This window comes from Genypterus blacodes, unplaced genomic scaffold (assembly GCF_046128005.1).
Source record: "Genypterus blacodes isolate CSIRO-AG114 ecotype Tasmania unplaced genomic scaffold, CSIRO-AGI_Gbla_v1 ptg000032l_1, whole genome shotgun sequence".
Lineage (NCBI taxonomy): Eukaryota > Metazoa > Chordata > Actinopteri > Ophidiiformes > Ophidiidae > Genypterus > Genypterus blacodes.
Genome location: NW_027466845.1, coordinates 8,270,645 through 8,289,754, shown reverse-complemented (window position 1 = coordinate 8,289,754; position 19,110 = coordinate 8,270,645). Strand labels below are relative to the sequence as shown.

Genomic DNA, 19,110 nt, shown 5'->3' with positions numbered 1-19,110 from the left:
TATGACTTCAAACAGAGAACCTTAATGCATTTGTACTGAACCATTAACCCGTCCAGAGTGAGCTTTCATCTCTGACTGCATATTGAAATTCATACAGAATTAGTCAAAGTAGAGAGAGATTCACATCCCCGGTCTACACACACCAGCTTCCCTTGTGTGTGTGTGTGTCCTTTGTTTTGTACGTACAGCAGCCCCCTTTCCTCTTTTGTTTTCCTCAGCTTGCACTTTGCAGGCTGCAGATGGGGAATAGATCAAAAGCAGAGTGGAAGAGCTGTTTTGCAAGATCCCCCAGTCTTAACGGATTTCAAGGCTGAATGAGGCTGTGTGTGTGTGTGTGTGTGTGTGTGTAATATGTATGCACATGCAAATGTAAGTGTATGTGCCTGAGTGCCTCCCTTTGTGACTGCGTGCTTGTAAGTTTCCCCAGCATCTGAGATTTGATCCTTCTCCACCCTTGAATTCCTGCCATTCCACTGCGACCTTAATACATGTTGTTTTGTTTCATTCTTCGCTCTACGTAGAGTTTCTAAGTCTCACTCCCTGTTTCTCCCAGCATGTCTCTGCTGTCTGATTCCCATTTGATGTCCCCATCATGGCCCTTAATGTTTGAACGCCTCATAATCACCAGTCTCCAGACGATCATTTCAGAGGACTAAAGAGACAAATTTACGAGGAATTAGCCAAAGAAGGAACAAAGAGAAAAAAGTAACAGGGGAATGAAATAGAGGAAGAAAAAATTAATGTCTCCTCTAACCGGGCTATGAGAGATGAAGACATCCGTCCAGCGACTGAAGGCTGTAGCTGAACGCTCTTCAAGCATGTGAGGCTTGACTTTGAGGATGTATCCTCAGAGCTTTGTCCTCATTACGATGGTGACAAAATGCCATTATACATCATAAAGCAGAAGAAGAGTAGACCGCTTCTGTCTGTGTGCTCTCCTAAACCGTGTGTTAGTGTCAGCGTCGCCCTGGTTAGTTAGCTTCTGCAGAGGGAGAGGCCGTTTTCGACGCTCATTTAGCGAGGCGGAGTGGGGACGCTTCTAAATACGAGCCCGCGTCGCACAGTTTTAATCAGCCACTCGCCCACTGAGTGGACTCGTAACGATGCTCGCTAATGGAGGGAATCTACTTCTACTTCAGCACTCCGCCGTCCAGCTGAGGTGGCAGAAAGTTGCTGTGAGGGCAATCAGACTCCATCCTCAGAGGCCCATCAAGATGGTCAACCTCTGCAGAAAGAAAGATGCCAAAACTCTTTCACTCGTGATGCCAATTTTTTTTCAGGCCATGTAACCATCAGCATATTAATATTTGTAAGTTCCCTTCACTTATAGGATGATTTTACTGTCTTCACATGCTAAAACGTGAAAGCTAGACACACACACACACAAACATTTACAAATTTCCGTCTCCGTTCCGTGACACCTGAACGCCTCAGCCTCAGTGTAGGTGGGCGGTGTGACGACATGCTCTGTAATAAAGACCATTGCTTCCCTCAGACGTGACGGATGCTTCTGTCAGGACGCAACCGTCATCGCCACGTCTAATTGGGCGCAGCAGTAGAATCGGCCAATCCTGACGCCTCACTGAGCAGCCAGCCTTGCCGGCATAATTCCAGGTTGGCAGAATGAACCCGGGTAATCGCTCACGGGGGCTGCTTGTCGCTCTCTCACACTTTCATTTTCATTCATAAAGTCTCCAGCTGACTGTCTCTCCATTCTCACTCCCTCTCTTTCTCTCAGCGTTGTGTTCTGGTCGTCTCATTGATTTTTTTTCTCTCTCTCTTCATCTTCATTCGTCTCCCAAACTCATTTCCAAACATTTTCCTGCTTAATTCCACTGTGTAATATCATAATTATGACCACACCACGCCTCATCTCTCTTCAGCTATTTTCGAATCATAATCTGTATTTTTCATCCGATCAGACAACCCGGTGTTATTAAAACCTTAAAAGCTTTATTTCATGAGTCATCATCGCAGTTATTACCCCTAGAATAACAAATTAAGCAGCTAAGAGCAACCATCAAGAGAAAAGGAAAGGAAAATATCTTGTATTCACTTGTCAGGTTGACTTGAAAACATATACTCGCTCAAAATACTCCTCAGTCTGTCAGTGTACAAATAGTAGCAGGTGAAGCGCTGCTCGGCCTCACCATGATAAAGCCTCACGACTCCCATAGATCGTACGATGGATCAATACCGCGCTTCACCAGGATGGATGCGAAGCTTAATTCTCCTTTCATAAAAGCCGCAGTGCTTTCCATTACAGGCTGTGACATTACTGATGATCATACCTGGCCTCCCTAATTAATCTCAAACTTTGTTTCGCTCTGATTAATCATTTATCAATTTAATTAGCCGCGCATTGGAGGCGCTCCAACTTTTCCTCGCAGCACTGACACTTTTTCATCCTACTTGTGCGATCGAGCGCGAGGCCTTCTGTTTTCATTGCACGCGTCGATGATAAAAAACGTGCATTTGTCACGCAAAGTCTGACAAAAATCTAATTACAGTTAGGTTTTTTCATGTTTTTGATGAATGTGTGTGCACATAGTAGTGGCCTCTTGCAGCATCGATGTGTTTACTTCGTTGTGGCATTTCAGTTAACAGTAGCTACATGTACGTCTTCCTTTACGGCTCGGCTGATTCACACACCATGCAGCGCTTTCATTCTCCTCCTGGCTCACACACTGCTGACAGTGAGGCCACGGAAGGGGCACTTCCTCTCTCTCCCTGCTCCTATCTTCCCCGCCTCCTCCTCCTCTGCCCCTCTCTCCATATCCCGTCCCCCGGGCAGGAGTCAGGCCGCCCCACCCTGTTTCCCTCCCGTTCACCCTCACATCGCTGACCACTTCCTACCTCTCGCTGCCTCTGGCAACTGATTTTGTGTGCTGATTGCTGGAAACCACAATCCTCGGGTCACGTCTGGGTCAGGCTGCGTTTGCATATTCACTTCTTTGTTTCTGGAGGCCGTCATCAACACAGAGCAGTGTGTGTATTGTGCTGTGAAGGGAGTTTGGTTTGTTTCCACTCCAGTATATTTGTCTGAGAGAAATCTTTTTGATCGTACTCTCAAAGGAAATCTTTGATTCAGGGAGTTTTTTTTCTCCTCATATCAGAATTCATAATCGTTATTGAAGACTGGCATCCAAATGTAGGCAGTGATTCATATCAATGAGTTGACACCTCGTGAGAATTTAGCCAATTTATCCTCCTAACACACGGCGGGGAGCTCGCCATAATTAAGTCTGGAGAGCTTGTGATTATCTAACTGCTCATTCTCTCCATGACTCCAAGGGTATTCCCAAAGGTTATCCAGCAGACAATCAGATAATTTGTTCCCTATTACACTGAATCTCATCGGCAACACGTCTAAGCTACAGTGTCCATCTACTCTTCTATAGGTAATATTCATGAATGGAGGTTGATGAAAATCTAAACAGAAGATAAGATTGCTTTAATTAAACTTCACCAGCAAACGCACGGAATTACAAATATGTTTCATGTCATCTTGATGCAATTAATCGCAAACTACAGCAATAATGTTGTTATTTACATGATAATAAACCAAGACGATGCCAACGCAGGTGAGCTGCTCATGGCTGCGAGAGTAAGAAGTGTAACAGATAGACTTCCTCAGCTGTTAAGGAGGAGTGTGATGTCACAGCGCCGCCGCCTCTTCTCTGCCCAGATAAGGAGACCATTAGCTGGACTCCTGCTGCGACCACACAGCAGTGCAGCCACTGTGCTTAGTATCAGTGAGGAGATGGGTGGACAAATCATTATTCACAGCGAGGGAGTTTCTTCTGCTGATAGCTCCGGCTGTGTTATGTCACCTCCGTTGCACAAATCCAACCACACAGTCATTAACGGGGAGATATTTCACAGCCAGATAAACACAAATGTGAATAAACATAATGTCATGATCTCACACTGAGCAACAGATAATGATGAACCCTGGCAAAGTCAAAGCTCACAGAGAAGAACAGACGTTTCTTTTGTTTTTGCTTAGTCTGGTTTATCTTAGGCAGATTTTCCCCCAGTTGTGAGAAACTGTCAAGTTTAGAAAGCATAAACCCCCGTCAGCGAATAGAACAATCAGTTTACAGCTTTTTGCATCCTGTACACGTCATAATCAGATTGAAATCAGCAGAAATTGTTGGTTTACTTTAGTAGTTAACCTTCGTAATGTCCTCCCGTGTTACATACACCCTACATACAAGGCCCTCTGGGGTCAAATTGACCCCAAAATGGTTTGACTGTTATTTGAAGCATAAAGTATAAATTTTCAATTAATTTTGTGTTACACCTTTAGTCTAACTCTAGTCCAACCCATTACCACAAAAATTTCCCTTAATTTTAGAATTTAGGGCCAATAGCGCTTGTTTACATAAAAGTAGGTAAATTAAGGCAGGGATTTGGGCTTCTGCTGCACCCAAAAAATGCATGTTTTTGGACCTGGCATTGCATGCTGCCTATACCTCCTGTTGTTGTGCCATTATTAAATAACCATTGCTTGACCACACACATCAACCATACAAGATAAAAAATGTGTTGGAGAGCAGTAGGGTGTGACTTTTTGCCCCATTACATCACTTTGTGCTTCGGCACCATTTTGACCCCAGGAGCATTCAAATTTCTTCTAATCATGAAGAGCATAGTATCAAACAACCCCTATAAATTTCAGACCATTTGATGAAAGAAAACACATTTTATCAACTTTTTAGTATTGTATGGTCCTTGGGGTCAATTTAAACCCGAGGACATTACGAGGGTTAAGTGCATTCTTTGGCTGGCTTCAAGTACTGTGTATTTCACATATTTGGCCACCAGAACTGTAAGATTCATAACCAGTAAATACCTAGGATGAATCACTGCAGTTTTTAATATGTCCCAATTTTTCTGCAGGTTACAAAAGCTCCCACAGGGCTAATGGGCTCTCCCTAAGTTTGTTCTCTCCTGGAAATATGAGCGAACGCATCAAACTTGAAGGAATCATAGCCAATCAGGGGTTGTTTCCAACGTGTCTGTGTTGTTGCCCTGGAGCCAGACACAGACACAGAGAAAAGCAAGTGGGTGATTTCCCCTCAAACTGTGTGTTCCATTGGACTGGTTTCGGCTCACTATGTGCTGTGGATGTGCGACAGTAAATTCATGCTTTAATTCCACAAAATTCTAGGTCCAGTCTAGGTCAAGCTAATTTGTCCACACACAACATATTGAAATAAGGTCCGGCCCCAATTTGTCAACTACTAAATCCTATTTAGTCCGCCCATGCATACGGTTTACCCAACTTCTGGGATACGCTGCAGGGAAGACAAATTGTTGAGTGCTGTGTGCATATATACATACTGAATGACATGATGTTGAAATTGAGGTCAGTAATGCTAATGTATCCATCCATGCATGCAGCAAAAATCCAAAAAGATTTACAAAGTGCTGGTGTTTACAGCCACCATCACGGGATGGGTGTTGGAATAAAAGATTGAAAGACAATGAATGGATCAAACAGGAGCAGCGACTGACAGATGGGAGGAACGACGCCGTGTGAGGTGTGAATCCCCACTCGAGCTGTAATGAGAATGGGAATGTGGCACGGCGCCACAGGATTTGCTGGTAATTGGCTTAATGAATGCATTCTGTTGCCCCTGATTGAATACATGCCCTGTGCTCGCTCCTCCAGGAGCCGTGCACATGTTGCCTTTGTCTCCTCCTGCAGTCGCTAACTTTTGCTCTCACCTCCATTCTTTGAACGCAATGTCAATCTCTCTGTTGTTGTCTCACTATCCATCCTGGGCTTTTATGAAGGTCACACAGATTCTCAGCAGAGAAGTGGATAAACATAGGATTTACTGATCCGTGTCTGTGTGTGTGTGTGTGTGTTCTCTTTGCAGATTGGCCTGTGGCACTCTGAAGGTGGACTCTCCATGGAGAAAAAGCTTCCATCCATCAATGTGACTGACACCCTCTTCAACACTACTCTTACCATCACAACAATACTGGTAAGCAACACAGCCACAGACACTAACTCTAACCCTGGTCAACCAACCACCTAAGATATTATTGATTATCAACTTAAAATCTGTTGGGTTTGTATTGCATTTTTGCATTTCCCTCACATGCAGCATAGGTGGAAATAGAATAGAATATGAAGAATAAGAATATGAATGACATGTTCAGAAATTATTGATAAAATGTCACTGTTGCTATGGCGCCACCAAAATTTGGTTAAAATAGACGGGCACATTAGGTAGAATCCAGGGGGAAAATATACGATCTTGTGACAGACAGACAGGCAGGCAGGCAGGCAGGCAGGCAGGCAGCAGTGATTACAATACGCACGCTGGTGTAATAAAAGGAATAAGATGGAATAAAAGGGTTATTTCATATCTTTTATGTTTGCCTGAAGCCCCCAGGCAAATGCCCCAACAATATGAAGCACAATAACAAACTTTCCATATCATTTTATTAGCTCATCTCCTATCATTTCATATAGAGGTGGGTGGCAGATATTACCATATCAAAAACCTATTCGGCATTATCAGATCTAAGAAGAGAAGCTCCGAGGATCAGAGGAACTGATGCCATGCAGCTAATAATTCACACTGCCTGCCTGGGCTGTAAACAAAGATCCTGTGTAAGCCATTGTTTCCCTTCCCCTCTATGTGACCTGCTACATATGATAACTGTTATGAATACCTCACATCAAGGGCAGTGTAATGCTGTCGATAAGCTCGCAAGTTGACGTTTCTCTGTTGTCTGTGTGTTTGCTTCTCTACATTGCCTCGCTGCGATACAAGAAGATACATCCCATCCTCTGATACAAAACACAAACGCTGTCACATGCACAATCCTGTCACGCCAGCAGGATCCTCCCACTAGCGGATGAATCATGAGATAAGACATAAAGTAGCTGTAAGCAGAGCCAATTGGCCCAATGTGTGATTCTGAGTGGCTGCTTTATCAGCTGTGGAGCCGTGGGAATGGAGGAAGGGCGTGTTGCCATTGTTTCACAGCTAAAACAACTCACTCCTCTCATTGAGACTGATTCGCATTCATGTGCAATGGTTTGTTTCACACAGGTGGTGGAAAGACGCAAGGGAGGGACGCCGAAGGTGTGTGTGTGTGTGTGCTTGTGTGCATGCGTGTTTTGGGGGGAGGGGAGTACAAATGAGACAACGTTTTCACAAAAGTAAGAGAGTATGAAAGGAAGAATTGGTGGTGCGCAGAGCTGTGATTTCACTGTGGAGATATAGAGTCCCCGGACCAAACTTCGGAAGCCACCAAGGAGCAATTTTCAGTGCCTATCACTGCTCATTCATCATGGTGTGATTGCTGTGTCGCCGTTATCTCACTTGTGGGCAGCGGACCAGTCCACTGATGAAAGCCTCCATAAGAATTCCTTACCTGTAGCACCCGCCCGGGAGACTATGTGTGTGTGTGCACGTGTTCTGTGTATACGTGTGTAGTTAGGTGTGTTTTCACTTACAGTATTAATGGATGCACCACTCTCCTGAGCATCACGTGCGTGTGTGTGTGTGTGTGTGTGCGCGTGCGTGCGTGCGTGTGTGCGTGTGTGCGTGCATGTGTGTGTGTGTGTGTGATTTATGACATGTTCGCCTTCAGAGAGCAGTTTCATTACACCTACACATGGCTGTCACCTTCCCACTTCAATATCGCAAACAACCCCAGAAGAAAAAAAAACTGTCACAGAATTGATTATCGCTTCACTGCAGGGCCACGAGCCACACGTTGGTAATCATCGGCTCCGTTTGTCACAGCTTCTGCTGCGGTCTTAATGAAATTGCCCTCTTTTAACACCTGGATCTCTGTATCCGGGTACGTAATCTGGATTTTAGACAGTGGAAGGAAGTGGAGGTAAGTGGGGAGACAGTGAATGCCTGGTTAGAGACAGGCTGATGACCTGATCAACGTACAGTGAATCATAAAATGGACTATCTGTTCCGCGCCATTTTTTTTGACAAACCTGGCTCAGTGGAGAGATCCCGATGAGGCCATTACGGCAACCTTCAGAGGTCAATGCGGAGGAGTGCGGTAAATCATGCAAAGGATGAACGGCGGTCTGCCTTCAATGTCACTGCGTAATAACATCAAAGTAATATCTCAATCATGTACAGCAAACATGTAAGAATGAACTCTACACGGGAAAGACCAGTGTAGTCTTTTCTTTTCTCTTGCAGTCAGTTGTTGTTATATTTCTCCTGCAGTCTTCCCTTTGTGTCGATTAGCGCTCACTCCCACACACACATGGCAAAATTACTGTACATACAGTACAGACTGATGAAAACTGACAGGCAGATCTGCAGGCACACACACTCACAGGCGTTGACTTACATTCTCATTTGTTACACTCCCTTGATATTTCCATTAAATTTGTATCTTCTTTGTTTTTTATTTTGTGCCGTTGATTTACGGCAAAGGATGAAACTGCGAGAACTGGCCCTTTTTGATGACCCACTCTTTTCTCATAATTGTCAGAACATCTATGGCTCTTGTTCAAACAAGACCGCCGAGCCCTGCGAGGGAACCATATCCAAGCTGCCAGGTTTCTGGGCCTCTGGAGAGCGCTTTTTTAAAGATAGGCAAACAGAGAAAGAGAGAGAGAGAGGAAGAGAGAGAGAGGGAGCGAGAGAGAGAGAGAGAGAGAGAGAGAGAGAGAGAGAGAGAGACGTTGCGAACACCCTGAGGTTTAAAAAGGAAAACTGGTGTGTGATGTTGAATGAGAACACCCGCAAGTGCACCTGGCACTGTATTGTTTGTGTATGTGTGTGTTTCCGTCTGTGTGTGTGTGTGTGTGTTTGTTCCACCAAAGTTATCAGTCTGCAACCAGGCTCCACGTGACCTGGGAATAAGAAGCTCTTTTAAAAAGTCTCAAATTCTTTATGGGCTCAGAACGGTAACTTCATTGCTGTTTTGCTGTGGTGTGCAGAAGACAGCAGAAGGGATTTCCTTGTGATTTTTGCCTCAGAAGAAGAGAACACTTTCATACCACATAGACATTCACACTTTTATATTGGCTAGTTATTTTTGTATGGGTTTCTTCTCGCATTTGCTAAAGGCTTCTGGGTAAAGTGCTTGTTTCAGGGGTTTTGTCAGGTTTTCAGGGAAGTTTGAGGAGATATATCTGTTTTTTGTAGAATAAGAGTGGAACCACCAATCAGGGGGATAAGTTAGTTAGAGTTAGCCATGCTGCTGAAGACTTCCTTTGTTTGTAGTACTTTACTAGCAGACGGTGATGTAACTTTGCTGCACAGTTTGCGTTCAAGCCGCAGAGAAGCATTCATGCTGTTCACTCTATTGATGACGTTGGCATTGCTTGTAGCAATGACCGTAACAGGCTGCTAAAGCTAACAACAACGTTAGCTCGCTGTAGTCAAATCTGTGTCTAAGAATCTCGGAGGACATTTCCAACCTGACTTCACAAAAAGTGTCTATATTCGTAAGTTACAGGTTGTCTTCCATTAGTGGTAGAGTTATGTAGCCTGAGTGTACAAACTATGCAGCCACATTCATTATCGAACAGAACAGGTAACATTTCAGTGTGGAATGCAGGTTGGAAACGTCCTTGGAGGTGCTCCCATTCCATTTGCTAACATGACAGCAAGGCTATGATGACTACCAATATCTTTGTGACATGTGTCAGGTTGTACACCGGGGAAAATGTAATTTAGTTTTGAACTTGTCGTGAACCCGTGCACTCTTTCGCGTTAGGTAGAAAAGAGTAACAGGGAGTACCAGTGCTCCAGAAAAACTCCCAGTACTCCAACTCCAAAATATACCAGTACTGCTACTGCGTAACAGCGAGAACCGACACACTGGATCAACTTTTATTAGCAGTTGAATTCTTTTTTCTCCGGCACCTTTCTGGTATATGGATTTTTGCGACCTGCCATTTTCGAGAAAGAACTGGAATCCAGAGAGAAAGAGGCATGAGGAAACAAATTGGAAGAAAAACATTGTGGCTCTGGACGGACCGCATGTTATTGATTGCTGATGGGTTTCTGCCGGTGTGATTGATGGGTGTGTGCCAGGTCTGATTTTATTAGCCTGTACTTAACCAGGTCAGCACAGAGGGATGGAGGAGAGAAGACATAAAAGCAGTATTTCTTCTAGTCTTACGCTGAGAGGTCTTGCTTGATGGGACCATTTGTTATAAATAGAGAATGCTTTTACCCTGCTTCACACACATACATCAATGTGAGGCTGTAAAGTGGATTACAGTTATCATTTAATTAAGTGTTGATATACACAGTGTACACATACATTCTCTGCTTGGAAGGTGTAAAGGTTTATTAAGTGAATGCAGCACGATTGTTTATTCATCTCCGCTCTCAAAAGCCAAACCCTTAAATCATGCATGGCTGTAAGTTTGTGTTTGAAAAGTTATGAATACTTGTTTCCTTTTTTTTAAACTCCGACTCCTTGCTGCAGGGGTTGGCCATTCCAGCCATCACAGAGCTTAGACAAGGTGTTTGAGAGCAGCCTGAAGGAAGGAATGATAACATGTTCTGCATACATTTGCATCTTGTATTAACACGCATTTCATCCCCATGTAAGTATTGCATAAATGGAGCCAAACTGATCCAACCCCCCCCCCCCCCCCCCCCCCCCCCCACCCTGGAGCCACTTCTACAGGCGTAACCAAATCCTTCCCATGACAGCTGGACGTATCACAGCAACAGTTGTGCCACCTGATGTGCGTCGCTTCCAAATCTTCGTGTAATGACTTGTTTTGTGACATCTGCCGCCAGGGAAATCAATCTCCCACCAGCCGGCCTGGTCTGAGATAAAATATTTCAAGCTGTGATGTTGACAAAACGCTTCTAACCAATCATTCCATGCATCCGACCCAAGGTTTAAAATACACAAAATTACGGATTGTGATTTACCCTTCTTCCTGTCACAATGGCTTGGCTTGGATTGGCTCCATGGTAAATTACTCACAAAGCCTCTGTAAAGTTTTAGTACTCCACAATCTCTCTCACAAGCTGGAAAAGCTTTGATGCAGGAACTGCGCTAGAGCATCAGAAACACTTTATTTTATTTTCATTATGTCGTGACAGACGAAGAAAATGCAGAGACATTTTCATCATCGGTGTCTAGTGTCAAGAGTCCACAGTCAGTTAGTTATAGCTGATTTCACAAACTGCACGGCGGGGAAGTCTAACACCGAAGTGGCACACAAGGCTGTCTGCTTTATGATGTAGGGGAGCCTGAGCACACACGTCTGACACTGACATTATTTTAAAAGTAGCACAGTAAGGCTGGCTTAAAAACTACATCACTGTGGGGCTGTTTTAAATCATCCCACGGCGTCACGCGAATGACAAAACAAGACATAAATAAGCAGACGGCTGAATGGAAAGTTGGATCTCCTAAAGACGGGTTGTAAATACAGTAGATGTGAGTGTGTGTTCAGCACCAGTGGGAAAGTGCTTTTGTTTCATTTTACAGGATGTAACAGATAAGAACCTGTCAGTCTGTTTCCTATGTACGGCCCTGCTCTTCTTCACATCCAGAAATCTTTGGGTAATCTGGTACGAAGTGAATTGGAAGTGAATCTAAAGTTTTGTCCGTCTGTATCACATGTGTTACATAGAAATGGTTTACGTCTTTCTTGTTTTCGTGCAAATATGGCCTTAATAGTGAAGTAATGTAAATCATGTATGTTTTTCAGGAGAATCCATATGTCATGCTACGGCCGAACCATCAAAATTTGGAGGGAAATGAACGATACGAAGGCTTCTGTGTGGACATGCTGAAGGAACTGTCAGACATTCTCAAGTTCAAATATCGCATCCGGCTGGTGGGGGATGGACTGTACGGTGTTCCTGGAGCTAATGGAACGTGGACTGGGATGGTCGGAGAGCTCATCTCAAGGGTATGGAAATATATTTACAATTTATAATCATATACAACACGATGGCTTCTGGTTCTGAGGTGCCACAGGACAGAAATGTTGGCTTCTGGCTATGACAGATTGCAAGCCACCCCTGTGTAAATACTTCCACTCGGCAGTCAAATCCTAAAACACACAAACATGCATGTGTTGTTCAGCTCTTATAAGCTGAAGCCCACAGTGGAAAGTTTTCTTCCATGTCATATTGACCTTTTCAGCTTAAGAATTGTTTTTTCTGAAACAGTCACAGCTTGTTGCTGGCTTGTTTCCTGTCAGCTCCTTTCCTTAAGCCCTCTGAACTGACCTCAACAGACTTTTTTTCCTGAATCACTTCTGCGTTCTCTCCTGGTGAGGTCTTACACTCTTTCAGCCATTCTGTATGTAGCTGTTAACAGGCAGATAAGGTTGTATTTCGGAGGTGAAGGGAGACAAGGGGGAAAGGAAATGAAATGGAGTAGGTGTAAGACTGTGAGGAGGAAAATCAACGGAGGAGAAAGCAGCGAATGTAGCAGAGAAAGATTGAGTTCATCCTAAGAAGTGATCCATCTTAATTCTGTGGGCTAACAGGGGGCAAAGCCATTACAGACATAAAGAAATGAGTGCCTGCGCTCGTTTTTGTCACAGCCTGCCCACCTTCTCTCAGCCTGTAAGTAACCTCTGAGTGGTTGATCCTATAAAGGGCCGTAGTGGAAGTCGACATGTGTCTCTGACAGCTGCTCGAGCTGAAGTTGAGATGTGTGTCAGAGGCTGCAGATGAGGGAATTATAGGTGTTATGTTGGAGAGGGAAGTGTTTGTTGTATGGATAAAGGCATAGGCTGAGGAGGGATGGAAAATACTATAAATTGATCTAAAAAAATAGTTTTCACACCTAACCCAACATTTGGTTCGGCTCAATCAGACTAGAATGTATTTCCTCCATTGGTACGGATTGTACAGGAAGGTTTGAACACAGTCGCTGCAGACTAAAACAAACACAGTGGGTGGTCCCCTACTAACTTCCACACTAGTTTTGGAGAAGTCTCGATTGGTTGAGGCTTTTAAAATGCAATGGCAATTCTGTGAAAAGGCAGTAACATATCAGCCTTACCTAGCATGTCTTCAGATGAATATGTTGAAGGTTATCATGTGGTTGTGTGTGCTCAATATGCACTTTGTTTTTCGAGGAATCTAGTCCCTGATTTGTACCGATGCAAACACACTGCTGATGTAAAAGCCCCATTATAATGATAGGGTGTGAAATGTATAGCAGCGGTGCATTAGTCCCTGCCAGTGACGATGGAAGTCATTAGTTAAGTTTGTTGAGGGATAAAAAGACGCCAGGGAAAGTCCAAACCAAATGCTGTCCTGCTTAATCCACAGTACTGCAGTTTGACAATACAGCATCTCCCAGAGACCAAACAGCAGAGTCGACTTTACTCACACTATTTCCCTGTATGACTGAATGCAGGTGAAAATGGTGTAGTATATCACTGAACAGTAAACTCTACATTGTATTTTTAAGTTTTACTCGAAGGCATAAAAGGGCAAACACACAGGAGTCTAGTAATTAATGTTCTATATTCACATAAATATTTTAGTAGCTGCTTTGTGTTAGATCACTGACGTTCTTTGTTGAAATTGCCTGCATGATTGGTCCCTGTGTGCACACTTCCCTCTGCCGTTCACATCGGCTGGATCAGATTCAAGCTATGGAGAGAGCAGATAAGATAGCAGAAGATTACAGATAACAGATAAAACACTGGGGACAGCAGATGTTGAGGGGAAACAGCGTGAGTCTGGAGAGTGGGCAGGGTGCCGTTAAAAAGCTACACATTTTTAAAGGCAAATGCAGTAACTGAGGCAGAAACAATTCGATAGGAGAGGAACGCTTTTAAATGTCTCTCAACTGTAAATTTGCACCACATTTACGAGGATAGACTATAATCGAGTTCCCAGTTTGACCGCCGCCGTATTTCACCGTGCATCCGCTTTTTGCCCAAATCGACTTTTATATTTGTGTTGCATGACTGCTCTTCACTGCTTAAAAGAGATTCTCCTCCATCGTTTTGTCACCTCTGTTTATGTCACATACAGCTAGTCCCTCACTGGTCGGATCCAGCCACAACAAACAACACAGGGCCACACAGTCACAATGAATTAAAGTGTCTGTTTTCAACTCAGTGTCATGAATTAAATGAAAGCGATATGTAACAAAATTAGCTTAAATCACTTCAAATTGTTGTCGTCTCGTACAAACGCCAGCTGTATTAGGTTTAACTCTCACATTATAACACTGCCACTGCCACTACAGTGCAGTGTTTCTTCAGTTACATTTTTGAGGAATAAATATTTAATCTTCGGGTGATTGGTTTTTAAGGGAGGGACTCGGAACATTTGGAGGACCTCATTCTCAGAAAGTTTAATGAATTTGAATAATCAGAATGTGCCGCCCGGAAATGAATGCATTCACCTGCGCAGCTCAACTCTGAATTAGTAACTTTCCCTCACAGATCTCTTGAATTAAGTGGTCCCACTTAAGCGGCCCACTTAATTCCCCAATGCTGCCCTCATTTCTATTCTGTCCCAAATATTAGCATGTAGTCAATTGACTGTCTGAATGAGAATAGAAAGCCAAAGTCATTATATTCTTCTGCTGTACAAGCAAATATTTGCTATTGAAATGAGCTGAATCATATAAATATATTTTCTTTTTTTACTATTCACACTTCCCTCTGTGTAGGGAAGGGAAAGTGCTTTGATGTGGCAGAGTTCATGGGACATGATGAAATCTCTGCAGCTGTACCTGAGAATCAGTATTTCAGATGGAAAGCCGCTCTAACCATGGACAAGTTCTGGACTAGCTATTTTGGGTTGGGACACAGACAGACAGACATTCTATATACATATACGCACACACACACAGTCAGCTGGAGGACATGGCTTAGATCTGCTCTAGTGCCATAAGCCCTGAAAAGGCTCTGCCCTTGAGTCAAGGCTAAGTCATGTCAATGAGACTCAGAGGACCTCCTTTAAAGTGTGTGTGAGGAGATTTCAGATACATGGAGGGCACACATCAACAAGTTTAAGTCTAAATCGATTCTGCAACAAACAGCAGGTGTTGCTTTTGTTCTGGAGTACAAAAAGCAAACTGTCCTAGTTGATGAAGATCTCATTGCAGGATTTCTCAGGTTAAGGTTTTATATTATTTGATCCTTTGGTTATTTTCATCTTAAAAGTCGAGTGCCTCGAGTCTTGTGTTAATCAGGGAGGCACTGTCACGCCTTTTCCTGCACCTGTCGAGACCACCCGTAGCTCTGCATTCAGAAGCTTGATTAAAAATGACACATTAGAATGCACTTCAAAAAGTAATGGACCAGCAAAATATAATCGTAGCTCTCCTCTTAAGAGGTAATTTCGTGTAGTGGAGGCGTAACCCTACATCTCTCTACCTCAGGTAGAAAAAGGTGGTTGTGAATTCTGATTGGCGTCTGCAGTGCTGCAGCAGGGTTCTCCTCACCGCCCGCTTGTCCTCCCATTCCTCTCACTCGCCAAACCTCTCAGTTCCCCTGCAGACAAAGAGCAATGCATTGCTGTTTTCACCCCTTTCCCCCTCAGGGAGATAAAAAAAAACTTGCAGTTGCACTTTGCTGGCCTGTTTTATTATTGTAAAGCAATACAGCATTCAGTGTACATTGACCATTTCGATGTTTGTGTGTATGTATGCCGGTGCTTGTCTTGACTGTTCTTTTTGGCTAGGCACAAAGAACCTTTCAGGATCCTTTTAGAAACAAACAAACAAACCCCCCCCCCCCCCCCCCCCCCCCCCCCACACACACACACACACACACACACACACACACACACACACACACACACACGCACTCTGTCGGTGCTATTGATTCACACAACCACATGATAAGCTTCAACATATACACCGTCCATGTATTCATTCTGGTGATATCATAACAAATTTCCCAGGCACATGTTGTAAATGCTGTGAGCCTCCACCCCTACCAGTAACACTGTCGTTCCTCTCAAGTCCCAGAGTCAGGCGCTGTAGCCTACAGTTTAAATAAGCACAATGCCTAGGAGTTTGTAAAGGTAGCACTAGCTAAAAAACATTGACTGCACATGCACAAACAAAATGGATTCTGAGTTTGACAAGAGGCTTTTCAGGGGCCATTGATAGTGTTCTGAAGAGAACACCTGCACATATGCAGACTTCAGAGTGTAGTAAGTGTAGAAGCACTTCTACATCCCTTAAGCTTTAAGTGTACATTCAAGGCTTTCCTTGTGTTTCTCTGACTTTGTCTCTGTGTATTTCCAGAAAGCTGACCTGGCAGTTGCAGGCCTCACCATCACAGCCGAGCGTGAGAAAGTCATCGACTTCTCCAAACCCTTCATGACTCTGGGCATCAGCATCATGTACCGCGTCCACCTGGTGAGTTCCCTCCCTCCAGCCCCCACACCCACATTAACCGCTCACAGCAGGCAGTCGGCCATGTCTAATGAGCTAGCTGGAACTTGTGTTGGCCTATAGCGTCTTTCTCTCTGAGTCTGTATAAATCTTTCCACAAATAATTTACTGCTCAGCTATTCTATTTCCCTCGCTGAAGGCTGCTTGCCTTCCTCCCTTGCGTCTCCTCCTTCTCCTTCATCCCTCCTACATCCTCTCCCTTCTGTTCCTGTTGCGTCTACTTTTAGCCCTGTCCAGTTTCTCTTTGCTTCCCTCATTTCCTCCCTCTTTCCCTCCTGTCCTGCCTTCTCGGTGGCACCAGATGGTGTGTTTTACAGTGTGAACCTCCTGATCAATGTAGCAGCTTCACAGTTGTTCTCTGTTTGGCCTCTGATTGGGTCTGGCTGCCTTATTCACACAAGCAACACACTCCATGGCCCACAGAGAGAAACCCTGAGCAACAAACAGTGTAACAACAGCTGGGCAGGTGGAAATGAGTCGGTATTTGCAGAGCCCATGGCCCATTAATCATCAGTCCTCCCCCAAAACCCAAGGTGACAATGCAGGCCTAGTATGGTGCTGGTCACACAGCCTGTATTTAGGTGTTTTGGCACTAGCATAAGCTAACATTTGTCCTGCCTCCCAGTGGGGCTTTTACACACATTCCTTCCTGCTCCTCTCTTAATTTCTTTTAAACCCTCACAATCTCTGCCTCCCATTCTCCTGCCGACACATGACGCTAATAGGTGTCACCGCAAGGGACTCTGTTGAATGCCAGCGGTTAGGGAGAATCAATCGATGCTAGCAGCAGGTGGTGTGTTAAATGGGCTGCGTAGCGTATCATCTCTGAAGTGAGAGGCAAGCAGGCAGGCAGGGGTTTTGGCAGAGGGAGAAGGTGATAGGGAGCCGGCCTCCCTCAGGGCGTGGCGCAGAGTCACATAGTAGTATTAGCACAGATTTGCCCCGGTTAAACCCCTAAACCGAGGTAAGAGGTCAACAAGAGTGAAATGAAGACAGATAAGGTATAGCTGCATGTTGTGTTCTGAAGAGAGAGAGAGAGAGAGAGAGAGAGAGAGAGAGAGAGAGAGAGAGAGAGACGAGGATAAGCGAAGCCAGATGTCCCCTCTCTTTACTCTCCCTATGCCCCTTGGCATTTCCTTAGATCTGACTCAGTCCCACTGCATGGCTCTAAAATTCGATATGTGAATTTCTGTGACTGCACACATTTAGCTCTAATCCACTAAGTATTGATCTGACACAAAGTGATTTCTGCAAGGGGCTTTGCTGCTTATTTCAAACTTTAAATTAAAATTTCACTCCGATCAATAGGAATAGTGAATGCAATAGAATAAAGCCATTTGTCAGATATTAATCACACTCAGGCTATTGGCCCTGTAATCTCAATTTCTCAGCTCTGTCAGTGTATGTATGTATTGTGGATTTGTCTATCACTTTTCAATCTCTCTCTTCTTCTCTTTTTGTGTCTACACTGTGAGCTCAGGGCTTGTATTTTTGAGACGATGGTTATTTGAAGGTGTGCCTGTTGCGATGGTCAAAGACAGTGTTTGGACGACCCACAGTGCTGCCTGTAATCACACATAAAACCCACACGCCTACATTATTAATTTAATGCTGCCTCATGGTGGACATAAAACATTTCAAGAGACTATTCTATTATTATTCTCGTGGTGTTACGTGGGTCAAAATATCATTGAAAAAGAGATAGAGAGGTAGAGAGATAGAGGGCGGGGAAGAAACCAAAGGCCCTTAATTAGACCCAGGAGTTAATTAGGCTTGAGCAGAAGCTGTGTTGGAATCTGAGGCTGCCCTGAGGGTCCAGTCACACAGACAGAGCTTTATTGACTCTGTGGCCACACACGACCCCAGACAAAATTGCTATGAGAGTTGTTGATTTGACTCACTGGTAATTACCATGGCTTTTATATGACTTCATGGTATTGAAAGGTGTGTAATTTTCTGTAATGGAAAAAATATTCGAAACACCCTTTCAGTGATATGGAACAGCAACCTAATGTTTCAAGAAGTATACCTAACACAGCATATACACATCTACATCATTACATGCACACACACAGACACACATACACACGCGCTGTTCACATATTTATTTTGACAGACATAAAAGCAGAGAACCTGGAGAGCCCCGGAGGTAGAAGCATGTTGTTGTGAATATGACCTGTGACCTCAGCCAAATCAACAGCTCCCCTCAGACTGCAGGCAACATAACAACCCGAGAACAGCTGTCAACATCTGCCCTGACACAATTAGTGATGCATACGCTATCAACATGGCCAGAAAGAGAGATGCAAGAGGGAAGAGGGAGAGAAAGAAGATAATAAAAGATCGACGACATAAAGCACAAGAGGGCAAGAAGTACACACAATGCAACAAAGGCAACAGGAAACGAAACGAAACAGAAATACAAGCAGGAGTAGTCAATGCTAAGCCTCCGTCAGTGAGTTAGCATTCAGGCAGGCGGACTCACGGGGGTAAAAGCTGTGACATGAATACCAAGAGGTAGTATGACGAGGTGAAATCCCTCACTGGCTACACTCACCAGCTCATCAAGCCTCCCTCCCGCCCCTCACACCCCGCACTGTAAAAAGAAGGAGTGCTTTCCAAGAGGGATGGCAGTCGCAACACACCGTCACAGCGTTATTGCCAATTTTGCCTTTGCTATTGCATTTGTTGAAGCGTTCTTGTAAAATGGCAAATTAAAAAGGATGCTTGCCCCTC

The 19,110-nt window shown here is 44.2% G+C and overlaps 1 protein-coding gene across 1 annotated transcript in view; it reads left to right on the top strand.

Moving 5' to 3' along the window:
• The window catches only part of grik4 (glutamate receptor, ionotropic, kainate 4), a 184,138-nt gene that overhangs the window by 155,418 nt on the left and 9,610 nt on the right, over positions 1-19,110 (top strand). The window contains exons 11-13 of the mRNA XM_076145889.1: positions 5,892-5,999; positions 11,696-11,899; positions 16,225-16,338. Of these exons, the coding sequence (XP_076002004.1) occupies positions 5,892-5,999; positions 11,696-11,899; positions 16,225-16,338 (426 nt within the window). The remainder of the gene's footprint in view (positions 1-5,891; positions 6,000-11,695; positions 11,900-16,224; positions 16,339-19,110) is intronic.